At 40.5% G+C, this 27,575-nt stretch overlaps 1 protein-coding gene across 1 annotated transcript in view; it reads right to left on the minus strand.

The window, feature by feature from the left end:
* Positions 1–23,292, minus strand: part of LOC110310329 (oxygen-regulated protein 1) — a 268,949-nt gene extending 245,657 nt beyond the window's left edge. Inside the window, exon 1 of the mRNA XM_029485010.1 lies at positions 23,268–23,292. Within this exon, the coding sequence (XP_029340870.1) occupies positions 23,268–23,285 (18 nt within the window). The 5' untranslated portion in view covers positions 23,286–23,292. The remainder of the gene's footprint in view (positions 1–23,267) is intronic.
* Between the last annotated feature and the right edge of the window lie 4,283 nt (positions 23,293–27,575).

Raw genomic sequence — 27,575 nt, forward strand, 5'->3', positions numbered from 1 at the left:
AAAAAAAAAAAATAAATAAAATTCCTAATGGAAGAAGGAAATGATTATATAATCATTCATTGAAGTTTTATCAAAGCTTGAATTTTAATTCTGAATCATTCTTTTTATAAAATCATAATAATTTCATCTATGCTTGTACTGTTTCAATGTACAAAATGATTTAAATTATTTTTATTAAATAAATCAGTATGTGTCATAATTAGTCCCTATGGTTTTTCATAAATGTTCCACAGCATATAGCAATGCATTTGTAACAGAAAATGGGATACTTATAGAGGCAGAAAAATAGAGGAAGGTAAAACACACCAGTCACTGCCTGAATGGATGTAGGCTGGCTGCCAACAAGGAGATCCTGGAGAGTGGGATTCTGTCTCCTACCACAGACAAAACCTGAGTCTTACAACCACAATGGAGACCCTGGGACATGGTTGGGAGTGGGGTGGCTTCAGCTGTCCCTGTACTATCAACTCTGTGGACTGGTCAGTGTAAAGAGACCTTGTGCTTGATACTGGTTTATGCCCATTTTTACTTGTAGCTGCCAACACAGGTTCATGGTAAGTAGTGATTTTCTCTGTCTTTTCAGAACAGCAGCTCAACCTCTTGACATTGGTGCTGTAGGAACCCTAGCTTGGACTCTATCCCTTTCATAGTGCAGCTCATTGACCTTGTTCCTGTGTGTTTGTTTCCCTGCACACACAGGATCAGCAGCACATAAGCAGATGGCTCTGAGATTATCTGGGCTTGTGAGTGATTACCAAGTAAATTGCTGGCATGGGGGAGGTAACAAGCAAGTTAATACTAGGAAGCCAGATCATAGACTGGGATGTACTATAGGGGAAGAGAACTGAGGGGAAGAGAAGGAAGAGAAAAAATGAAATACAGGTTAACAAACCATGGCAGAAGTATTTAGAAAAGACTGAAGAGAGACACAGGGTGAGAATAATATAGTGGTTATAGAATAAATACACGAGAAGATACATTTTGAAGAATACCCAGACATTAATAAGAATCAATATACCAATAAATAATAAGAATCAATATACCAATAAACACTTTTCAAAATCATATATTTACCAAGTGCTACTCTTAATCCTAAAAAGTCTTTCTTCTTTTCTTTGTTACTTTTATTTTATTGGTTGGTTTTAATTAATATATAGTCTCAGTGTGTAAATCAGGTTAGGCTCAAACTCACAATCTTCCTCCCTCCTACTCCTACTTGGATTACAGGCTAGACTGCCACACTCATGCCAGGGATTCTAAATGAGGTACTGAAATGCTCACCCAACCTCAAAAGAGTCAAGCGCTAAAAGTTTGGTCACCAGCTTATACTCCTATCAGAGAGTGGTGCAACGTCATAGAAGGAAATGGTGTCATTGTGGGCATGCCTTTGAAGGGAAGTCCCAGGTCCCTTCTCTCTATTGCTTTCCAGACATTGTGATTTGACCAACTCTCTTCCATCACAATTTCTCCACTATGATGTTCAGCCTCCTCTCAGGCTACCACACCAAGCAACCTTAACTAAAACCATGAGTCAAATAAACCTTTCCTACTTTTAACTTTCTAACTTGATTTTCTCAGTAACTTTATCACAACTAATGATGTGATATGCACTGTCCATCACTTACACTGGCAATCATTCTCAATTTTTCTTTTTCATTGGTGTTAGAAAACCAAATACTCAACCCTCAGTCACGCTGAAGTTAGGCTATAATGCACACAGTTACTGGAAGGTTTCTTAGAAATTTTTATGATGAAAGGAATCAGCTGGGCTGGTGCCATCTCCCCTCCCTTACTGCATAGAAAAAGAAGTCATACTTGGAAATCCTCTGAGGACACAGTATGAATATAAACACACACTAAGGACGTCCAAGCAGGAAAATAAAAGTTCGTCCTTGATAAGTGGCTGAACAGATGTACTAATGTAGCCACCACCTCGCTATGCTTATCACAAGAGATAAACAGACTCTGTTCTTGGAACCTTGTTGAAATCAGCTCTTCTTAAGGAGCAACTAAGTCTAACTCTAGGGTATACACAGAAACGGATTTTCTTAGCCGACTGTGGAGTAGCCTGCAGAGTCTTCAAGATTACTAATTACGGTTTCACCTCCTTTTACTCCCCCCAGCTCCTCTCCACGTCCTCTCCCATCCAAATCCATTCCATCTCTGTCTCTCAATAGAAAACAAACAGGCTTCTAAGGAACGATAATAAAATATAATACAATATAATATAATAAGATAAAACAAAAGCTAGCACATTGGAGTTAACAAAACAAGCCAACAGAAGAAAAAGAGCCCAAAACCAGACATAAGAAACAGAAACCAACGTTTGCACACTCAGGAATTCTGTAACAACACTGAACTGGGAGCCATAATAAATGTGTGTAGCTCCATGCATGTTCTGTGCATACTGATTCAATCTCTATAAGTAAACATGAACATTGTTCTCAGTGATTTAGAGGGCCTTGTTCTCTTGGTGTCCTCCATGTGCTCTGGCTCTTACACCCTTTCTACCTCCTGCTTCTCAGGGGAAGGATTTTATGAAGACTTCTTTTCCAGGGCATGACGTCTGACTGTGGGTCTGTATGTTTGTTTCCATCTGTTGCAGGAGGAAGCTTTTCTAATGATGGCTGAGCAAGGAAGGTACTTGTCTATAAGTGTATCAGAATGTCAATAAGAATCATTTTTATTACTATACATTTTACTATTACTATTTCAAGAATAGTAGTTTTGGAGTTTACCCTAGGTCCCTTGGCTATCTAGTCTCAGGATTTTGGTCACTGAAGCAGTATTTAGCATGGATTTCATTTTATGGAGTTAGCCTTAGGTCAAATGAGATATTGACTGGTCACTTCTACAAGCTTTACTCCACTACTGCCCTGGATCAGACAGAATACCATTGTTCAAGGATTTATAGCTAGGTTGGTGTTTACATTTCTTTTTCAGTAGAATGCAAATATTTTTCTGTACCAAAGATGCTAGAATGTAGTGATGAAAGCTTCTATGTACACACCAGCTTGACTTATTCATGCTCAATAAGTTGTGTTTCATTGTCTCTAGCAATGGGTGAGGACTTGCCATAAGTTTGTGGAGAGCAGCCTATAGTCTTAGTAATAGCCTGGCTGGTTTGGGGATGTCATGGGACTTCTTTGGCCAACAACTCAATTAAATGTAACCCAATTCTGGAATGGAAGCTTCATTCAATGACAAGAGATGCCCAGTTGGGATTCTGTCTCTCCCATTATTTGGCTCTTTCAGTTAGATCATCTTCATATATGTATATATTCTAGAAGCTTCCACTGTACTAGGTTTCCATACTAACCATCTCAAATGGCTTCGTATTCCATCTCTAATCCCTCTCCCCCTTTTCCATCCTCCTCCCCAGTTGATCCTCCAATCAATTGAGCCCCATCAGTGATTATTCTATTCCCCTATCCTAATGAGATCCTTCTGTTCTTCCTAGTTCCTTACTCTATATCTAGCCTCTGTGGTTCTGGATTATTGACTTAACTACTAATATCAACATATAAGTAAATACCATAGTTCTCTTTCTGGGTCTGGTATAACTTACTTTGGATTATTTTTTCTAATTATATCAATTTACCTGCAAATTCCATGGCTTGATTTTTTTCATAGCTAACTAATATTTTATTGAATTACTCATGGTATCATACATAAAGAAATTCTAGGTAGATTCAGGTATACATAAAGATGCTCTAGATACATGAAGATTCTTCTAGGTTGTTTCCAGTTTCTGGCTATTATGAATAGAGTATTAATGAACATTGTTGAGCAAGTGTCTCTGTGGATGAATTGTCTTTTGGGTAAATACCCAAGAGTAGAGTCTTAGGTACATCAATTCTCATCTTCCTGTAGAACTGCCACAATGATTTCCACAGCGGCTGTGCAAGCTTGCATTCTTCCCAGCTGTGGATGAGTCTTCCCCTTACTCCCCACCCTTGCCAGCATGAGCTGTCACTTGTTTTATTGATCTTAGCCATTCTGATGGATATAAGATGAAATTTTAATGTAGCTTTGATTTATATTTCCCTGTTGACTAAAGATGTTGAACATTTCTTTAAGAGTTTCTCAACCATTCGAGTTTCCTCTTTTGAGCCATTAGTCTCACCATGTGTATTCTTTGGTAGGTGGTTTGGGCCCTGGGAGCTTGGGCGGGGGGTACTAGTTAGATCATATTTTTGTTCCTCCTATGGGGCTGCAAACCCCTTCAGCTCCTTGGGTCCTTTATCTAGCCCCTTCACTGGGGACCCTGTACTCAGTCCAATGAATGGCTATGAACATCCACTTCTGTATTTCTCAGGCACTGGTAGAGCTTCTCAGGAGACACCTATATCAGGCTCCTGTCAGCAAGCACTTGTTGGCATCCACAATAGTGTCTGAGTTTGGTGACTATATATGGGATGGCTCCCCAGGTGGGGCAGTCTCTGGATGGTCATTCCTTCAGTCTCTGCTCCACACTTTGTCTCCATAACTCCTTCCATGGGCATTTTGTTTCCTCTTCTAAGAAGGATGGAAGTATCCACACTTTGGTCTTCCTTCTTCTTGAGTTTCATGTGGTTTGTGACTTGTGTCTTGGGTATTCTGAGCTTCTGGGCTAAAATCTATGTATCACTGAGTAGATGACATGTGTGTTCTTTTGTGACTGGGTTACTTCACTCAGGATGATATCCTCCAGATCCATCCATTTGCCTAAAAATTTCATGAAGTTACTGTTTTTAATACTTGAGTAGTAGAACTCCATTTTGTAAATGTACCACATTTTCTGTATCCATTCCTCTGTTGAGGGACATCTGGGTTCTTTCCAGTTTCTGGCTATTATGAATAAGGCTGCTATGAACAGAGTGGAGCATGTGTCCTTATTACAAGTTGGAGCATCTTCTGGGTATATGCCCAGGAGTGGTATTGCTGGGTTCTCAGTTAGTACTATGCCCAATTTTCTGAGGAACTGCCAAACTGATTTCCAGAGTGGTTGTACCAACTTGCAATCCCACCAGCAACGGAGGAGATCAAAATCTCAGGTGACAGCAAATGCTGGCAAGGATGTGGAGAAAGATGAACACTTGTCCATTGCTGGTGGGATTGCAAGCTGGTTCATTCTTAGATCTAATGCATATAATATGAAATGACTAAGACTAGCCACGTCATGTAAACATGTCACAGAAACTGAAACTTTTCTTAACTAAAACTTTTCTTGACAAGAGAGGAATAGCCTCTCCTGGGAGATGAATTATTAGCTCCTCCTGGCTGCTCAGCTTTCAGAAATGTTCCTACTTTCCAGCTTCTCTGATCTTTAAAAAAAAAAAAAAAATTGTGCTGACTGGTCTCATCATTACGTGCTGAGTTTTCTATCCTTGAAAAGAAGGTTAAGGCTTCACCAAGGTTAAACTAGGCAGTCTGAAGCTATTGATTTTTACCTGTGTGTCTATTGAAATACGAAATGGAAATCTGGACACTTTAGACCATGGTGTCTGTTTCCTACACCAAGGCTATGGTAACTAAATTGGCAGTTCTAAAGCTGCATACTAAGGCAGATTTCCATACTTCCCAGCAGACTTAAAATTAAAACATAGTTTGACTGTGCTTATCCCAGCCTTAGGAATGAAGCATTGAAACAAAGAAAATTGGAAAGTTACCTAACATAGTCTATCTACCTGGGAAATAGTTTCACTTCCCTTACTTCTAAGGGCATAAAAAAAATTCTATATTGAAGAAGGGGAAAGACAGAGATTTTTGACTTACATTACTAGGGTTTCATTAAGGTTCTGAGATTATTCAACTGAGAAAAAGATCAATACTAATTTCTAGCTCATTAAAGTAATTGTGGCATTTATGCATTAATTAATTGTGCTCTGCTCTTGACTGTGGGTGTAATACAGTTGCTGGCTTCAAGTGCTTGTTCCTCTTGAATTTTCCACAATTATGGCTATAACCTGAAATTGTAAATCAATCTTTACTCTTGAGTTCCTTTTTTATAGAATGTTTTATCACAACAGGAAAGAAAACTAACAGAGAAATTGTAACCAGGAAAGGGATTGCTGTTGTGATAAACTACCATGTGGCCTTTAAGCCTTTGTGACTGTTTTGTAAGAGGAATGAAAAAGTTTGGAACTTTGGGCTAAAACAGTCATTGAATGCTAGAAGCAGAGTTTGATTAACCAAGTAGAAGTTTAGAAAACAGAAATTCAGACAGTAGAACCCTAGGTCATATTTCAGAAGGTAAATGAGAATTCTATCTATCAATAAGTTATATACTGCCCATTTGTGAGACATTTTAATTAAGAATATGGCTTTATTCTCACTGTATCCCTGAATGAAGCTGGGGTTTAAAAGGATTGGCTAGTTTGTTTGACAGAGGAAATTTCAAGATAAAAAAAAGCATTCAGACTGCCACTAAGAAAGCACCTGTGGTTATTAATAATGAACTTATGAAATTCTTAGGTAAATGCATGGATCTGGCGGATATCATCCTGAGTGAGGTTATCCAGTCACAAAAGAACACACAGGCTATGCACTCACTGATAAGTGGATATTAGCCCAGAAACTTAGAATACCCAAGATACAATTTTCAAAACACATGAAACTCAAGAAGAACAAAGAACAAAGTGTGGATATGTCTCCCCTTCTTAGAATTGGGAACAAGAAAATATTTAATAAAAACAAAAAATCTAGCTACCACACCAGACTAAGAAAGAAGTTATGTGTGTGAAAAGTAGCCTGGCTGGAGGAGTAGGGCTACCCAAGTTTTTTGGAGTCCACCTGCTTACTTTTCAAACCCCATATTATAGATATTGATCTACCAGAAACAGTATTTTCTCCATTCAATTAGAGATTTAAACTTTTACTTTTACTTTTATTATACTTTGCTATGTTCTGATTCATTGCCTTTGAAAATAGGAATGATTATTATTTCTGCTTCTGTATGTTGGAAGTTTAAAGCTTGCTTTTAGTTTATAAGAGCTCACAGTTAAAAGGTTTTATATATTTAAAGTATCATAATATTTAAAGACTACGGCAACTCCTACTTTCAGGAGTCAACAGCTCTCCTGTTCACATGCTCTCCTAAGCCTAGGGCCAGATCTACAGCACTGCCCAGGCAAGATGTGGGCCTGCTTTATTGCAGCTGATGAGGTGGAGAGCCGTGCCGTGAGCAATCCCCATTATAAGAAGGCGCTGGCTTCCGCTGTGCCCAACTAGTAAACAAGCCTTGTGTGCAAGTGAGAGAGTGAATTCACGCCCAGTCACTGCCCATATCGGGGCGTAGTAATGAGGTGATGGGCAAGCAACAAATCAGGTGCTGACACGCCACGCTGAGGGCTATATAAGCAGCACCATTTTCCGGGTTCTGTATCTTCCCTCCTGAAGAAGCAATAAAGCTTGCTGCAGAAGAATCTGGTTGTCCGAGTGTGTTCTTGCTGGTGAGAACCATAGCTCGGGACAAGGAGTGGAGCCAGCTCTCCCACACCACCCTGCTTAGGGGTAACTGCCAGTTTCCTGCATCAACAGCATCAGGGCCAGCTTTTTCACCCTGTCCATGCAGGAAGGGAGAGAAGGAGAGAGAAGAGGAGCAGCTCTCCCACAAACATCAACATGGCTCCTTGAGGCATGATCGAATGGCCTTTGGTTACCACAGTACCTAATGAGGGTGTTCAAGATTTAGTGGCTAATGTTATCTCTGTTGGGTGTGGGAACCTCTTGCTTCCCTGGCATCTGGAACTTTCTAGTGGCTACCACCACTTCCCCATCTCCCCATGCTAAACACATCCATTGAATTTTCTGACCCTCTGTACCCCCCCAACTCCTTTCATACCTGATCCTGCCTCCCCTTTTTCCCTCCCACTCCTCTCTACCTTCCATGATTATTTTGATCCCCCTTCTAAGTAAAGATGACATTAGCCGAAATACCCAGTAAAACGGAGATAGAACCTGCAGAGACTGTATCCAGTGGATAGGCACAGCCCCTGGTTAAGGAATTCTTCCTGTCTAAAGGAAATGTAGGAACAAAGACTGGAACAAAGACTGAAAGAAAGGCCATCCAGAGACTGCCTCACCTAGGGATCCATCTGCAGACAATAAACCAAGACACCATTACTGATGCCCAGAAGTGCTTGTTGACAGGAGCCTAGTCTAGCTGTCCCCTGAGAAGCTCTGCCAGAGCCTGATCGATACAGATGTGGATGCTCACAGCCATCTATCTGACTGAGCACAGAAGTAAGGGGAAGGACTGAAGGAGCTAAAGGGGTTTGCAAGCTGGTAGGAAGAACAAGAATATAACCAACCAGACCGCCAGAGCTCCCAGGAACTAAACTACCAACCCATGGATCCAGCTGCATATGTAACAGAGGACTGCCTTATCTGGCATCAATGGGAAAGGAAGCCCTTGATGCCCCCACATAGGGAAATGCTAGCAGTGAGGCAGGAGTGGGTTGGTGGGTTGGGCAAGCACCATTATAGAAGCAGGGGGAGGGAGATGGCATGAGAAGGTTACAGAGGAAAAACTGAAGTGGGACAAGATTTGAAATGTAAATAAATAAAATAACAACAACAAAAAAAAAAAATCAAGTGAAACACTGCCTAATTTGTGAACATTATTCTTGCTGAAATAAGCTTTGATTCATTTAGCCCATCTCAGATAGTTCTTCAACAAGCCTCTATTCTACCTTCCAGCCTTGTAACTGAGGAAATTAACCAACAACTTCTACTTCTTCATCTACAAAAAGTAGTATTTATTGTTGTTATATCTTATAATAGTCTTTTAAGGAATGGATGGTATCAAGTTTGGCATCTGACAAAAACCCATTTTCACATCATTATTAATAGGCACAATACTTCATTAGTAGACTGCCTAGATATGACCAGAATCTACAAGTAGACTCCAGCATACAACTTGGAGAAACATGAATTTGATAATTTGCTCTTAAGTTCCATAAGCAATAAAGGATATATATTCACACAGATTATTAACTTTGAGTACATATTTATTATTTTGAACACAAACCTTTCCTTTTACACAATGTCACTTTTTCTCTTACATGAAAATCAAAATAGGCTATTGCTTCTAATCTTTTTGGAACACTTTCTTTTGGATTAAGAATTTTCCAATTCATCTTACAGTTTTAGAATAGTAGATGGCAACTGTAAAGAAACATTACAATGAAACCTAAAATATATTTCATCAACCAATTTAATCAGTCTAGCCCTTCAGAATTGTCTGTGGGTTTAATTATGGACTACTGATAGCACTGCCCACACTAAGAACTGCCTCACCACCACACCCCTGTGCAGCCTTATTTAGAATGAATCCAGGAAGCAACACAAAGTGAAAAGAGCTCTACTCTTGCACTGAACATAAGTTGCTTCCTCAGCATGTTCAGACTCCTGACATTTGGGCTGAGACTAGATCTGGATGGAGGTATACCAAAGATAATCAATTATCCTGATATTGAAAACTAAAGGGGAAACTCTGGGTTAGAATCTCATATGTTAGCACTTTTTAAAATGTGTCTGGCAATAATTTTTCTGGCAACTAATATATCTTTGGTAAATGTCTTTGAATCATGAGAAGGGCCTCATATAAATCGTGTTTGCCAAAAGAAGTGGAAGAGAGAACTTCTGTGGCTGCTAATGATGCTGTTTAAGCCCGCAGCTGCCACTGGGCTACTTACAAGTATTAGTCAGTGTGAGCTTGACATAGAAATGCTTTCTTGTTTCTGCCTAAGATCTGTAAACAGCACATAGGCAGGCTAGGAATCTTCTAAAACAGCAATTATGCAATGCTGAAAAAGCTGCACATGGCTGAGTGCTGCCACACTTTGGTAGGAAAGAACTCTCTCCCTCTTTGGAATCAGACATTCCTTGAGCTTCCTATTAAGTCGCTGAATTTTCCAGAACCTATTGAGGTGGTCTCCATCTCAGCAGCAGAGTTTCATCAAGAAACAAGAGAACTGGGACTCTTTGCACTCAAGCATCAGGACGATGTCCTCTGTCCTGGCTAATTTTATGTCAACTTGACACAAGCTAGAATCATCAGAGAGGTGGGAGCCAAAACACCTTCATAAAATTACATCAGGCTGCAAGCAAGCCTGTAGTGAATTATCTTAATTAGTGACTGATGGAAGAGGGCCCAGCACATTGTGGATGATTCCATTCCTTCTCTGGTAGTCCTGGATTCTATGAGAAAGTTGTCTGAACAAGCCAGTAAGCAGCACCCGTTCCATGTCCCTCCATGTCCTCTGCATCAGCTCCTGACTCCAGGTTGCTGCCCTGTTTGGCTCCTGCCCTGACTTCCTCCCCCAACTTGCTTTGTGGACATGGTATTTCATTACAGAAATAGAAACCCTAAGTCATCCCTCTGTGCAATAGAATCACAGAGTCACAATTGTTGACATGGGCACAACCTTGTCAAGGACCCAGGTGCCTCAGCACCGTGCAAGTGTCAACACCTGCCCCAAACTAGGCTCAGAGGTCTGGAGAAGTCTTCTTTGTGACCACAAGCAAATGCTGACAGTATGTGTAGAAAATGTCCACCATAACCATCTCCCCTCAGACAAATTACAGCCTGAAGACTGATCCCCTCCAGACACTGTCACTACTGACATTAACTAAGCCTGCCTCCTTGTTCAGCTCTAACAACCCTATCTCCTTGTTCACCTATAAGAACTCTTTTTGTTCAGTTTTATACAGTAACCTCATCTCCCTATTCAACTGTATATAACAAACAAGCTGAGCTCCTGTGTTGCCCCAGATTCCTCCATCAGAAAGCCCAGACCAATCAATCCTAGCTTTTTGGAATGTGTGTCTGTCGTTTCTTCATTTTCTTATCATTCCTTGTGATGGGAACCAAGCAGTGCAAGGACTTGGAAATCTTCTGTATCTACATCATCTACCATAGAGGACTCATTAGCCTAGCACCACTGCATTTATGTTTGAATAGCTGTGGCCACAGAAAAGTTACTGCTGGTGATGACTAAAAGTGGCTTCTGGGATGTCTGAGTTGGCACAAGGTGTGTATATGACTTCAGTAGAAGCTACAAAGTGATTTGTGGAAACCTCCTTCAAGGAGAACCTGGATGGAGAAGCTTGTGATAGATAGTGGTGACTGTTACTTTCAAACCTCACAGGAGGTCAGGTGCTAAACACTAAGTACTAGGGCCGCAACAGCAGGCTGGGTGACTGAACATATTGTTTTGCTTGTTTGTTTGTTTTTGGTTTTGTTTTTTCATTTCTAGGGAGTCAGCCCAGAATGCATAGCTAATGAGAAATAGCAGGCTTCTGTTTTATGGTGGCTATTTTTAAATCTATCTCTGGAGTGGCTTCTTCTGAGCCAGTGGATAACTGGATCATTAACATATCCTGAAATTTTAAAGTAAAATTTCATAAAGTTACTGAAAATGATCCAAGGCACCATTTCTCTCATCTGTGCACACCCTGGGAATCTTAGATCAAAAGTCTCCACTAGCCCCACCAGCCTTAACCTGCATACATAGGTGATGCCCTTGCAATAAGTGTCACTTCAAAGCCTTTGTGTGCGTATGGTTCTCACATCTTAGTACTTATTGACTCTGACCCTACTGGACATTACTGCAAAATCTAGTCTTTGCCTCACAGACCTTTTTAAATGCAACTAGTTTTTTCTAAAACCATTTCTTGTATAACCTTGAACTAAGGCAAAGCTGCTGTCTTGAGAGCTGGTCTCTACAATTTCATGTGGAGAGTCTTTTCTTAAGCATCACCCTGTAGCCTCCCCCAGCCTGAAGCAGGCTGGTACAGTCCTTGTTGCCACTGAGGTGGGGCCACCTGCAGTGCAGCTTTCCTACTTGGTTGGCTCCTTTTGAAGTGACAACTGCCCTGCTCTTCTGCTACCTGCTGAGAGGCTGAACCTGTCTTCCTGAGACATTCCTGAATAAGCAACCAGCCTGGTGACCAAGTGCTGACAGAATGGCTCCAGGCACCAAGAATGGACTGGCAGGGCAGATGGGCATTCCCCCTTATAAGTACACTCTCTTAGTAAACTCGAGGGCCTTAATCAGAAAAATTTGTCTTGGCTTCATTATCTTTTCTCGCAGTCTAAGTGTCTTTCAGCCCCAGCTTGTCTTCCATAATTACCTGGCTCATGTAAGGCGCTGGCCGGCTTACAACAGATTGGCACCCTGAACCAGGGACAAGTAAATGGTGGGAAAAACACTGAGAGTCACTGTCTTGTGTGAAGCTCCACAAGAAGGAAAGAAAAAGAAGATCATATCAGACACAGTGAGCAACAGGTATTTATGCCAGCACTGGTTTTAAACTTCATTTTTTAAAGTGTTGCTGGAGGTGCAATAGGATACGGGCTAAGCGCTGATTCCACTTAGGGTTTGACAGAGAAATATGTGTGGGACTAGAAACTCCAAATCAGGCGGTTGTCCGCAGCTTTTAAGAGCTGCTTCAGAGCCGGGCGTGGTGGCGCATGCCTTTGATCCCAGCACTCGGGAGGCAGAGGCAGGTGGATTTCTGAGTTCGAGGCCAGCCTGGTCTACAAAGTGAGTTCCAGGACAGCCGGGGCTACACAGAGAAACCCTNTCNCGAAAAAAAAAAAAAAAAAAGAGCTGCTTCAGGCAAGAGGAATAGGGTTTAAAATAATAAAACAGGCGGTTGTCCACAGTCGAGAACTGCATCAGGCTAGAGGACTAGGGTTTAAGATAATAAAATAAAATAAAATAAAATAAAATAAAATAAAATAAAGGAAAATGGATTTTGAAACTCTCCCGAGACAGAGAGAAATTGGGGGATGCCCTGTGTTATTCTCTCTGGCCCCTACAGCAGAAGTTCTCTACCCTCTTTGTGTTATCTAATGTCTGGTGCACCAATCCATTTACGTGTCAATTCATGTGTGTTTTGTTTCATTGTCTGAATGACTGAATGTTCTGTGTTTCATGTTGGAAAATAAAAATGGCTAAGAATTTATCTGCTGGCTCAGCAAAGCCTGAGAGTGGCCCACACTTTAGCCAAGAATCAACCACAGCAGGGGAGCCATTGCTGGAAAAAAACTGCTTTTAAAGAAAAGGAGCCTACAACCTCTTGGTTCTAAAGCAAATAAACTGATGGGTTTTTTTTTTTCCTAGAAAATTCTCTGTAATCGTGATTATTGTGTTTAGCAAGTGACAAAGTGCTTTTCATCTTATAATTATAGCTAGAAAAAGTAAAATTCTTTGATTGGTATAAATTTATAGGATACCTATAGCCACTTAATTTGGTTTTTTACTGGTCTTAAAGGTGTAATATGCTCTGCGTGTCTTCATCATAGAATAATAGCTTATAAGTTATTGGGTATGATTTAAAAGGTGTAACACTGGTAGCAAGACAGCTTTAAATTGGTAACTCAGGTTTGGAATCATTCAAACATGTGACATAAAGCAGGCCAAAAAACTAGGCTTCTGTACTGGCTAGTTTTGTGTCAACTTGACACAGCTGGAGTTATCACAGAGAAAGGAGCTTCAGTTGAGGAAATGCCTTCATGAGATCCAATTGTAAGGCATTTTTTCAATTAGTGATCAAGGCGGAAAGGCCCCTTGTGGGTAGGACCATCTCTGGGCTGGTAGTCTTGGGTTCTATAAGAGAGCAGGCTGAGCAAGCCAGGAGAAGCAAGCCAGTAAAGAACATCCCTCCATGTACTCTGCATCAGCTCCTGCTTCCTGGTCTGTTTGAGTTCCAGTCCTGACTTCCTTGGTGATAAACAGCAGTATGGAAGTGTAAGCCGAATAAACCCTTTCCTCCCCAACGTGCTTCTTGGTCATGATGTTCGTGCAGGAATAGATACCCTAACTAAGACAGCCTCTAAGGATACTTCTAGTTGAGATAATATTAAATGTGATTCTTATCCTAAAAGGTAGACTTAAAGATAAGATTTAAAACAATGTCTCTTTAATGAAGCATTAAAATTTGCACTGTCATGCATTCATATGTATAAATTAGCAACTAAACTTTGTAACATGATAGTAAAGTTTCTAATATTGATTCTGAATTTAGAACATTGTTTTACAATCATTCTTGCCTGTTCTTTAGTGATCTATTCATATACCTTGGGAGTTAATCCATGAGGTCTTATGCCTAATAATATTTGACAAATGGATGTAACTCATTATGCAGAATTTGGAAAATTAAAATATCTACATGTTTGTGTTGACACTTATTCAGGATTTCTTTTTGCTTCTTGATATATGGGAGAGGCCTCAAGAAATGTAATTGATCATTGTTTACAAGCCTTTAATGCTATGGGATTGCCTAAACTTATTAAGACAAATAATGGGCCATCATATATTAGCAACAATTTTACTTCATTTTGTAAGGAACTTGGTATCAAACATAAAATTGGAATTCCTTATAACCCCATGGGACAAGGAGTTATTGAACGTGCTCATCACACTCTGAAAAATTGGCTTTTAAAAACGAAACAGGGGCAGTTATACCCCCCAAAAGTCACCAAAAGCACATCTTGCTTTTATATTGTTCATTTTAAATTTTTTGTTAAAGGTCAGTCTGCAGCAGATCACCACTGGCATCCAGTTACATCCAGTTCTTATGCCATGGTTAAATGGTGGGACCCATTAACTAACACATGGAATGGTCCAGACCCTGTTTTAATCTGGGGAAGAGGTTCTGTCTGTGTTTTTTTCACAAAAAGAAGACAGAGCATGATGGCTGCCTGAAAGACTGTTTCATCAAGTGGACACAGATCCTGAATCTTCTAGTAAGTATGATTCTAACCTCATTGATTGCTAAAAATCTTTTTAGCCAAAAAAGTTAATTTGGAGCACAGGCTCCACTCTCAGAGAATTTTCAGCTTTTCTGTTTTAATTCTCAAAGCCAGCTCCCCCACACTGGGAGGTCAGAGTCTGAGCTTGATCTTTGCTAATTTGCAACTGAATAAAGTACCTGCACTTCCCACCAAAGAAGCTTTTATCCTGTTGTTTTTCAACTGTCTAGATTTTGTTTTTCAAGCAGGTAGATCTCTCCTTACAGCCTGTTTTCAGCAAGTGTACAGCCTCACCTCCAGCAAGCACAGGTGGCAGAAATTCATCAATATGAAGAAGCATATTAAGTATATATTGTGGCTTTGGTCTGATTTGGGAATAAGGTGTGCTATGAAGGTCGGTCAGCCAATGACAGGCAACCAGATTTCAGAACCATATCAATCTAAGACAGAGGTACATGCCAAGAGGCCATGGTTTCTTAATAATACACCAAAGAGCCATGTTTGTGTAAAATAACCACAAACAAGCTGCATGTATGCTCCTTGACAGATAAGAATGGCTCAGGAAAATCTGAGATTTCCTAAAACAGGTGCAGCCGCCAGCCACCATAACTCCAGGCAGGACTATGGAAAGAAAAATTTGTCTTGGCTTCATTATTTTTCTCGCAGTCTAGGTCTCTTTCAGGCTTACAACATCACCCAAGATCTGAGTTATTCTTGAGTCCTTTGTCAAGGTTAGGGGGTTTGTTGTGATTGTTTTGTTGGGTTTTAGAGTGAGACTCAATAATAAAGACAAAACTCTGACGGTCTGAGTTTCCTTTCTCTTCACCTCCTTAAAGGTTAAATTCACACATCCACATTGTAGACCCACTGCAGACAGCAGATATGGACACCTCAGCTCTATTTGCTTTGGAAAGTCTAAATGGAAAATAGAGTTTAGGCCTCTCTGAAGCTTCTCTGCCCCATTCTTTTTAGGCAAAAAGAAGGTAATAACTGATTTAACTAAATGAAGTTGAGACATGCGGTCTACCTCATGTAATTCTCCTAATCAAGGGCCACCACTTTATGACAGAAAAGAGAAAAAAAAAAGCATTATGTTACAATGAATATTGCAACAGGCAATGTAATAGAAGATACCCAAATATCTCTATTTAAACTCAAGATTCTATTATTAGTAGGGGTTTTTATTGCCAAGATCACCACATTAGTATTACACCCAGAAGGTTCCATTGTCCATGGAAGAAGTGACTAACACTTATTCGATCTTCAACATGATATCATATTCAGAAATAACTTTTCATAGCTGTGAGTAGCTTACAGGTAGGATGTTTGCTTAAGATGCACAAGTCCAAGATTCCATAACTAATGCTGGAAAAAAGTAATTGTTCAGAAAAATAAATCACTGGGCCAAAGAGATGGCTCAGTAAGTAAAGACATCTGGTGCCAAGCCAGATGACTTAAGTTTGATTCTGAGGTAGAATGAAAGAACCAAGTCCACAAGTTACCTTCTGACAGCCCATGGTACACACACACACACGTGCGCGTGTGTGTGTGTGCGCGCGCATAAAATATAATTTTTAATTAGAAAAATTAGTTATTTTGAAGATGAAAACAGCATATTGAAGTAACACACATTCTGACACAGATAACCTTCTGTAAGTGGCCACCTGGTAAACCAGGACTGTCTCTGTTGACAGAGAAAGATGCCTACCTTTTGCAGTGGTCTATCTCTTGCAGGTGGTAGATGTTAAATACACAAAGGTATATAGGAACCTAATATGATGGTGCATACTGGTAACTCAGCTCTCAAGAGACAGAGGACTGAGGATCAGAAGTCCAAGCACAGCCTGAGCTACATAAGAAGACCTTATCTCAAAAAACAAAGTTAGGCTGAGACAGGAGACAAATCTGGGCTCCTGGGCTATGTTCAGATCCACCTTTAAGTAACTGGTGATAGTGAAGCAGGAAAACTATACGGTTGATTTTTTTTTCTCCTCCTGTGGAGCCCATTTTCTTAGCTGAATTTCATCCTTCAATATTATAAGAACAATTTTTTTTAAGTTCCAGACAAAATATGTGGTTTAAAGACTGCCTAATTCAGTGTCAAAACTTCACAGACAGCACATTGAAATCCAGGCAGTTAATTGACATGCTTAGGGCCACACAGCTAATGTTCACCAAAATTTAAATTCTAATTTCAAAGGTTGTGTGATTTTAATTAAAGTGTTAATAAAGTGATTTTATCTCATTAATTGGTTATTGATCCATAAAAATCAGTAGTCCCTGTCTTTGAGCTAGGTAGCCAAATGGGTCTATCATAAGTTATTTTTTAAAAACCCACAATACATGTTTCCAAATTTGTCAAACAAGGTCAAACATCTGAGGAGATCCTTAGATCCCCTCTTCCCTTAGAACTGGTCTTTCTCTGTATCCCAGTTCATGTTTACAAAGTGAAAAGGAAAGCTGTATTTGGCACAATAGCACAATTCTATGTTCTATGCATGGTGGGTTAGTACAGTCACCTGGTTAGAGGAGTTAAATATTATGAACATAGATTTTACTGTAAAATGAGTTGGATCTTCCAAATAGATGGACACCCCAACCACCAATGTCTGTCAGTATGATTTTATCTGAAAATTAATAACCTTAAATGATCAAGTAAATGAAGCCATTAGAGTCACTAGTGCCTATTCCTATGTCTGGTGCTCTTATAAGAAGAGAAAACTTTAACATACCCTCCGAGAAAAAGCCATATGAAGACCAGTGCTTGATGTCACAAACCAAGGAGCTCCCAAAATGAGAACACTAGGGCTGAGAGAAATAATGTGAATATGCCACCTAGTGACACTTAGGCATGACCCGTCTGGTCCTCAACCTTGGGAGGAATCAAGAACACAACTCTCATGGGATAGATCAGGCCCTAGTGGTAGACTGAGTTCAATTCCTAGGACCACATGGTAAGAGGCATAAAACTGACTTTTGCAGGTTGTCCTCTGACCTCCACACATATTTTAACATGTGTATGGAAACACACATATACAAAATAAATTTTTTTCACCTTTTTTTGCACATTTTTATTAGATATTTTCTTTATATACATTTCAAATTCCAAATGCTATCCCGAAAGTTCCGTATACCCCTCCCCCACCCTGCTCCCCTACCCACCCATTCCCACTTCTTGGCCCTGGCATTCCCCTGTACTGGGGCATATAAACTTTTCAATACCAAGGGGCCCCTCTTCCCAGTGATGGCCAACTAGGCCATCTTCTGCTACATATGCAGCTAGAGACATGAGTTTTGGGGGTACTGGTTAGTTAATATTGTTGTTCTACCTATAGGGTTGCAGACCCCTTCAGCTCCTTGGGTGCTTTCTCTAGCTTCTCCATTGGGGGCCCTGTGTTCTGTCTTATAGATGACTGTGAGCATCCACTTCTGTATTTGCCAGGCACTGGCATAGCCTCATACAAGACAGCTATACCAGGGTACCTTCATCAAAATCTTGCTGGCATATGCAATAGTGTCTGGTTTTGGTGGCTGATTATGGGATGGATCCCTGGGTGGGGTAGTCTCTGGATAGTCCATCCTTTTGTCTTAGCTTCAAACTTTGTCTCTGTAACTCCTTTCATGGGTCAAAATAAATATTTTTAACTAAAAGAGTTCTTGAAGGACTCAAGACTCTTCTTAAATGTCTCAGATATTGATGGTCACATAAAGTTGGCTCTTTCCCTAAAACTCTATGACAGCCTCCATGCATTTAGCAGATGTGGACATCTGTGTTAATTAATTTTCTTTATATGTGGCTGTGAATAAAATACCTGACTAAGACCACTTAGTGAGGGATTAATTTTGTTAAGGGCTTACACGTGCTATACACCATAGCAGAGAAGCCATGGTGATGGGTGTGTAAGGTAGCAGGTCACATTGTGTCCAGTTCAGGAAGCAGAGAGCCATGAATGCAACTCATGTTCTCCTTTGATTTCATCCTGAGACCACCACCACCCACCACTGCCTACAATGCAAGTGGCTCTTCCCACTGCAATTAACCCAGCCTGGGAACTCCTTCACAGACACATAGTCTCCTAGGTGATTCTAGATCCTATCACCTTTCTCTCTTAACCATTATACTCTTCTTATGTCTGAATATCTCTGCTAAGTAATAATACTATTATTCATTCTGTAAGTAAACCAGAGACTGGCAAGAGCACCAGAGACCACTCAGCTGCCTGGGCTGAAAAGTTGACCTTTAAAAGTTTTCTTTAGAGAAGCAAAAGTCTGGGACTTGAGAGATGGTTTAATGCTAAAGAGAGCCTACTACTCGTGTGTGCGTGTGTGTGTGTGTGTGTGTGTGTGTGTGTGTGTGTGGGTGTGGGTGTGGGTGTGTGTGTCTGTGTATGTGTATGTGTGTGTGAGAGAGAGAGAGAGACAGAGAGACAGAGAGACAGAGAGAGACAGAGAGAGACAGAGAGAGACAGAGAGAGAGAGAGAGAGTAAAGTCAGAACCAAAAAGCAAAAGCAAAATTGCCTTTTTTAAGTCTCAGAAACTTCAACATTCAAATGAACTGTAGGAAAATCAGGGAACCCTCAGTGCTGATAATGAGTCCTGCCTGATGCCAGAACTTCCATATTATTCAGATGGCCCTATCTTCCTGAGACTGGCACCAGGACCAATGGCTATGTCCTGAGGATTCACCCCACTACTAACATCAGCTGGTTTCCAACACACGCTTTAAGCCCTAGGAACTCTCCTACCTCTTAGTGATTTCTACTGAAACTGCCAGACTCAGGGTTTTATCGCTCCCACTAAATCAAAAATACTCTGAGCTCAGCTAAGAGATGCCAATAAAACCACAATTCATACTAGGAAAAAATAATTAACCAATTATAGCTGTCCTAAGAGGAACTAGAACATCAACAGGTGGGCATGTTATACTTGAGGGACATGTGATTACAGCTAGTGAGGAGAAAATTATGGGAGTGGAAGTTGCATGGGGGAGTTATTCACTTCCCTCATGACTATAACCAGGAAAGAATGTGGCTTTTGGGTGATGTAGAATTTGCCTACACACAGACTTATCTGTAGATTTACATCCTATTTTAGGACAGCTCAACCTTGTGAGACACAGCTCCAAGTATCCCATCTCCTTCTTTACTGGGAGAGTGCTGATGGAGTTCAGATTGAGTGGTGGATTAGGAAGAATGGAGTTATGGGTCGAACTGCTTGAAGCAACCCTACCTCTGTCCAAGCCCCAGCCAAGAGTCAACATCATACTGAAGCACAAACCCTAGTTCCCCAGGACATGCTGCATTTGAAACCAGCTCATTACAGATGGAATCAGCCAAGGCAAAGTCATACTGGAGCAGGGTGAGCTCCTTATCAATATGATCATATCTCTGTGAGGGAAAATATAGACACAACCCACACTCAGGGAGAACAGCAGGTGACAGAAGACAGAACCATGCTCCTAAAATCATAGAAACCACATGCCCATCAAAGCAGCTGTGGTTAGGCAAGGCAGGGTGCAGACTGCCCTCATAGGCCTCAGCACAAAGAGTCTTAACACCAATTAGAGAATAATCAGAAGCATGGTACCTGTGCTGCTGATGGTGTTCTGATTTCCCCCTCGTGGTACCTGTAGTGACCTGAATGAGACTGTCCACATAGACTCTGACATATAAAAACTTGGTTCCCAATTGATGGTGCTGTTTGTTGAGATCTCAGTGGTATGGCCTTGTTAGTAGTAGTATGTCACTGAGAGAGAGCTTTGAGGTCTCAGAGCCTCACTTTGTTCCAAGTTTGCTCTCTGCCTCTTGCCTAGAGTTCAAGATATGAGCCAGACCCCCACCCCAGCATCCTGCTCCTTCTACCTCATGTGTCTGCTCTGCTATCCTGGATTCTTACCCTCCAGAACTCTTTCTGTGTATAAGTTGCTTTGGTGATGTGCTGTTTTACCACAGCAATAGGAAGGTAACTATTTACTACTTCCAAGTGGAAAAATATAGTGATGATAATATTGCCAGAGCCCTACAGACTGACTGCTGAAGCATCAGACTAGCCAAAGCTTCAGTTCTTTGATGGACCTGCCTCCTTAATGTGGCTCAAATTTCCTTAACCTCCAAAAATCCTCCAAGTTGGGTCACAGTAAGCTCTCTTCCAAGAAAACAAGAATATACTAATGAGTGCAAAGCCCACAGAACTTAATGCCACCTGCGCATGCTGGCTCTACTTACACATGTACCTTTCTACCTGAGGAGGTAGGTCCCCTCACACTCTTCAGATGGGTCCCAAAGGTGAGTGTAGGCACAGTCAGCAACCTTGCACTCTTAGTCCTCATCAAGTCCATTTGTCCCTGTGGGCTCAGGTTGTACGACACTTAGAAATCTTCCACATGAGACTCAGCACACCATGCCCTTAGTAGGAGCCACTCTGTAGCCTGATGGACTAAGTCTGTGTTACTTAAGTGTTTCATTTCATTTTTTTTCCAGAGACCGCTTTCTCTGCTATAGGTGAATCATCATGTCTTCAAAGCTGCGTCCTCTGATCCGCCAGGAAACTTCAAATGTGAATTATGCAATTGTTTAATAAAACTCAATCATCAGTCATTTGGTAAAAGATGTTACCATACTTTAACTACTTCCGCAAATGAATACTACTACAAGAAGAAATTGAAGCCAGGCATTGTGGCACAAACCTGTAACACTGGAACTTAAAAGGCTGAGATGGGAGGATTACAAATTGGAGTAAGCTGAGGTTATACAATAAGACTATACAGTAAAACCCTGTAATGAAAAGAAATGAGTACTGATCATTTGAATAATGTGAACTCTCCTGAATCTAGCTTGGAGAAAACTGACTTTAGTTCATACTGACTGTAAGGATATGAACTAAAAATTCTAGAAAAGGAAGAATCAAACCTATGTTGGATGATGATTGTGCAGAATTAGGATGTTTCTATTCAGATCAAATTAGCTTGAATGATCTGTAGCTCTCTTTGTATCGAGCTACCACTTGCCCATCTCTGACTCTAGCCTCACACCTTATGGACCCTTAGGTAAACCTTTCAGAATTCAATAACCCACCACTAGTTTCCATGAACCCAAAGGCTAAGAATGTCACCAGACAGCACCTGTGGCCTATACCAGAAATTCCCCAATCTGCTGTAGCCCATCTACCTGATGTTGCCACTGCTGATATTTTTGAAAGGGGCCTTGACTTATGACTTTGTTTTGTCTCATAAACATTTAAAACATCCATAGATCTGCAACCATGTTGGAACATGGTATTTGGGGTAACTAAAGTCCATGTTCCACAGCCATGACTATTTTACTTCTATTTCATGGTACTCCTGCTGAGTATAGTGATTATATATGTAATGGTATGGTATTTATTTGCATATTTTCAGATCTATAATAAATTGAAAAGTAGATTCATCAATCAATTATTGTCTTGCAGATTACTTTAGCAATATTTATTATTGATTCTTCTTCTGTTTAATATGTAACGTGAGGCTTTATTTACTTGAAATGTATGTAAAATTCGTTGACTATCAGTGCAGCAGGAATATGTCCAGTTTATTGTATATGCCAGTAAGAAATGTTTTAACTAAAGAAAAAAGATTAAATATTAAAACAATTATTTGAGTAGATAAACTCAAGATAAATGGAACTAGTGTGAAGGTGAACCAGCTCACACCACTAATTAAAAGCCGCAGTTAACTCTTCAAATCTGTTATCATCTGCAATATCTCATCTGTGAACTTGGCCAGTTATCCACCGCCTGCTGAATGACCCAGTGTGGCCCAGTACTACACTGATGGACTCTCCAACAGTGAAAGTGTCCAGGTCTCCATTAAGAATGCCAGTCTCTATGGGTGACACTGCGTTCATGTTACGTTGCTATTACATGAATCTAAGCTACTAAATAAATATAAACAGAAACAAAACACTGATTGCTATGGTGCACTGCAATCTCTCAAGCATGTGCAGAAATCCCTTTGTTTCATCAAGAGGAGAATCTGAGCAAAGGCTGAGCTTGCTACGAGTCTGTCCTGTCTGTTGGGGTAAGATGCTCTATAAGCATCTACAAGTTATGGTTCCTGAAAAGTGTCTCCTGTCTCCAAGGTCTAGAGGATAACAGAGCAAGTCAGTGTCTAGCATCCCTACATGGCAGCTAGTTCCAGACCCACACAGATGGCACCAGTGTTCCCCATGGGAGAGTCTTCCACACGAAGGCATTTATCTAAACTCTCTCAAAGCTAGAATAGATTTAAAATATATACAGAAAAATGCCTCACAGAAAAAATAAGTACTAACATTGCCCATAACAACCAAGACCAGCACTCAGCAGCGTGGTCAGTGCTGCTTCTGTCCCTTTCTTTGGCAGATCCTCTAAACCATTCAGCTGTCTTCTACATTAAGTAAATTTACAGATAGTTTCCCTTTCTAAAGCCTATTTATAAAATGTAATGTTAGCTACCATTCCGTGCCAAACATAAAAGGGCAAGGAGAAATAAAACACATAGATTACCTGCAATCTCTCAAGCATGTGCAGAAATCCCTTTGTTTCATCAAGAGGAGAATCTGAGCAAAGGCTGAGCTTGCTACGAGTCTGTCCTGTCTGTTGGGGTAAGAGGTGGTGTTTGCATTGTCAACAGTGTTTCCTACAGCAACAGCAAACACCTCACATGATCCCAAGGCAAGCACTGGCACAGAATGATCCTAGCTGGGATACATGACCGTTGTTATAAGTACAGCCCTCTCCTTCTAAGAAAGGAATGTTGAGGCTACAGCAGATAAATTAAACAGCAGATTAAATAACCCACTTTGATATTTTTCCACTCAATCCATCTTTTGTGGCATGTCATATAGTGTGGCATGGAATCAAAGAAGCATTTTATTCAATTTTGAAGTAATTACTTTCAGTGGTTGTATGGGGGAACTGTATGGTAATCTAGTTGAACACAAAAAAAATGGGGTCATAAGCCCATAAATAAGCAAATTGGTTGAATTTCCCTGCTTTCTTTAATTAAGAACTTCTTCTGCCTTTCAAGAATTCAGAGGCCTTATAGCTGTAGTAAGAACTATGAATATTCATGTGTTAATCCTGTGATTTACAAAAAAAAACCTACCATTTCTGGCCAAATTTAAAGCAAGCTTTATTACATATTAAATACTACAAAGAGATGGGCTTTGGTCAGGACCGTTTCCCTGAATTCCTCATCTGAGAATGGCCTCAAGCCACGTGTTGCAGGGGTATGTATGAGTTACAGGAGTGTATAAGGACAAACCTATAGCCAGAATACTTTCCCATGAGGCTTTGTTATTGCCCAAAAACTACAATTCCCAATATTCCAGGAAGTCTCCTGGTTCACGTGCAGGTGGGACTTACAGATTAATTTGGGGTTTTGCAAATGGTCTATCAACTTTCAATTACACTCCTAACAACTATATAAACAAATAGTTGAGCTATACAAAGCAGATTTTGTGCAGTATAGATAGCCCAGGAGGTGGGGGGGGGAACCCTCATAACAGAATAAATATGCCTACTTTGAAAGTCTCCATTATTTTGATTTTGGTTATCTGGACCCCTGGATCAAGGTCCCCAGCTGTTTGTTCTTGTTCACTTCAAAGTCTTTACCAAGTTATACCTGATATACAAGGATTTGCAAATATGTAATAAACATACTTTGATAAATTTCAATATGTACTTATACCAATGAAACCATTATTACAGTAAAAATAATAAATATGTCCAGCATATTGGGGTTGGGAGAATCATTGTGAGATCAGCTTACACAGGATATTCTGTTAACTTCTTTGAGATAGGATCTCGTGTTTCCTAGACTAGCTATATAGCCAAGGCTAGCCTTCAGCCCTGATCCTCCTGCATTTATCTCCCAAATACTAGAATTACCGGCAGGCACTTCCACTGCAGGCTTCTGAAATTTTTAATCACAAAATATATTATTGTTGTTTATAGATACTATGTTTGTACAGCAAATAACTAGAAGTTATTTGTCATACAAAAACACAGCAGTATGCCCTTTGGATAACATCCCCCACAGTTCTCCATGCCCATCCCCAGCATCCACCATCCTGTTTTCTACCCCTATGATCCTGACTGCTTCAAATCCCACACCTAAGTGGATTGTTTGTTTACCTGCCCTTTGCTGCCTGGTTTACTGCACTTATAGTATGATCTGGTGCCTTGATGCTGATCTAAATGGCAAAGTGTCCTTTTTTATGACTGAAGAGTTTTCTACTCTATAGAGAGAAGGATTATAAATATATACATATGTAACATATATGTAGATGTATAGATTATATAGAGACAAAGAAAGGGACAGAGAGGGGGGAAAGAGAAAGAGGGAGAGAGCGCTGGTCATGCACTTACACTTTGCTTTTGCTTCTTGACTATGCTGAACCACATATAACATAGGCATGACATTACTCCAAAAGTCAGCTCTTAGTAGCTTTACCCACGTGTGAGTTTGCTGGCATACTGTATCTCTAGTTATAATTTCTGAGGCATCTCTACAATATTTTCTGTAGGTACTTGGCCATTTCACATTCCTTCCCCCCAATAACAGTGTATACAGATTCCAGTTTCCTCACATCCTTACAGACATGTCAAAACTTTTAATGACAGTCATCCTGGGTGTGAGATGGTGGCTCAGTTTGCATTTTTTTTAATGATCAATGGTTTATCATTTTTTTACCTCACTGTGTGCCGCTTGTACATTGTCCTGAGAGAAAAGTCTATTCAAGTCCTTTTCCTATATTCTCATGCAGTTATTTGGGATTCTGCTGTTGTTTTGTGGTCTTCTACTTATTTTAATACTTAGAGCAGTGTTACATTCTGTATGGTTTTATTTTCAATTCAGCAAATATCTTATGATAAAAGAGAACATACAATAGGCAACGTTTCTTCAGACATTGCTTTGGAATGTAACCGTAGAGCACAATTCTCCCGGAGGAACCTTGCCTCTTGAAGCATCATTCCTTGGCCAGTTAAGCAGATGAGGGTGGTATGGGAGATAAGCCATGGATGGCCAGCTAGAAACCTGGGGCTGCTATGCTGCCTCTGGAGTTCTTTCTGCTCCCACTGAGTGCAGGGTAAAAGCCATCTTACCCTGCAAAGTGAAGGAGTAGATGAGAGGATCTCAGTGTCTTTTTTTTTTTTTTTATTCAATGATGCTACTGTAGGGGCTTGGGTGCAGATCACTGATTGAGCCCATGTCATATGTGTAAAGCCTGAGATTCAATCACAAAAATAGTAATATTAGCATAATAATAATAATAGCATATGGACTTCATTAGCATGTTTGAGTTGACTGAAGAAATCATCAAAAACACATTTCTCAGATATATTGTACAAGCAAAACTCAGTCAGAGATGATGAATGAATACATCTAAGACCACAGCACGTTCAATACCCCCCCCCAAAGCCACTAACACTGGTGGAAATTATGATTCTCTTTTAACCATTGCAGCTTCTTTTTAAGCTCCAGTTTTGGGGCTCATCAGAAGTATCCAGCCCTTCTCACAACCATCTGTGACTTCAGGCTTCCCATTTTATTTTGGCTGGCCTATTTTGCTCCCAATTTCCAAAATGAATCTTTGCATGATGCTGGATTCCTTTCTTCCCTTTTCTTACTCCACAATCCTGCTGCTACTGTATCAGTGAAGCATGTCTCTAGTAGTCACCGTGCCCACACTGCTGATGGAGTCACCTTTTCCAGGGAACGGCTGCTGCTCTCGGAGATCTAGTGGACCTCTGGAAAGATTTGTGCTGATCTTTCTCTGCCTCTTCCTTGACTCACATCTCAAGGGACCAAGAAGGGAGGGAAAACACCAGTCCAGTATTTCCTATCAGTTCAGAGGGGCAGGAACCGGGAGCTTTTCCACAGGGCTGAGCCTGGCCCTCCACTGAGCAGTGTCTGCATTCCAAGGCTGGAGCCTGTCACCACCCTTCCAATCCCTTTGAAGCTGGGCAAAAGGCCTGCCAACAAGCACCAAACTTGAGAGCTCCTCTGCCAGCCCTGGGAGGGGCTGTTTCCTGCCTGCTTTTCGAAGCCTCTCACAAGAGGGAATGGCAGTCACAGTAATTTTGCAATATTTAACTCTAGACACCAAAACATAAAAACTCTAGTAAAGTGGGCTTTCTATCAAACAGGCCAAAATCAATTTGGTCCTAAAAGTAATTTTATCAACCTATTGCCATGATTTACATATTTAAAAATATTTGCAAGCAGATTTTTTTCCTAAGTATAATTAAATATTCCTAGCATTTTAAATAATTGCTGGCCTTTTCACTTTGGCCGCTCTGGACCTGTTTCTTGTTTTCTGCCTGTGAAGCATTGCATATGAGAGGGGTTGCAAGATTCCTGGAGGAACTCTGAGGCAGTTTTCCTGATCATGCTCCAGACATTGACCTCTGTAAGATAAGCAGTGCTTCCCAGTCTTCCATCCAGACTAAAGGATTGCCTGAGAGAATTTTGTTTGTGTTTGTATTTTTTTTTAAAGAAACTTGAAGAACATTAGAACTAAAAGAGTCCAAGAAAAATTGTTCACATAGGTTGAGAATCCTTAATCCAGAAAGCTGAAACCCAAACTTCCTAAAGGCACAAATAATAGCATAGGTAGAAATGATAACTGTGACCTACCCTGACCTACCCTGACCTCGTGATGGGCCCTAGTCCAAACACAGATACACTAAAACTTAGTTTATAAAATTACCTCAGACTATGTATAGATGGTATATATCAGACAAATTAGCTTCTCATTTAAACTTAGGCCCCAACCCCCAAACTTTTAATTATTTTTATATTCTCAT

Source organism: Mus caroli, chromosome 1 (assembly GCF_900094665.2).
Source record: "Mus caroli chromosome 1, CAROLI_EIJ_v1.1, whole genome shotgun sequence".
NCBI lineage: Eukaryota > Metazoa > Chordata > Mammalia > Rodentia > Muridae > Mus > Mus caroli.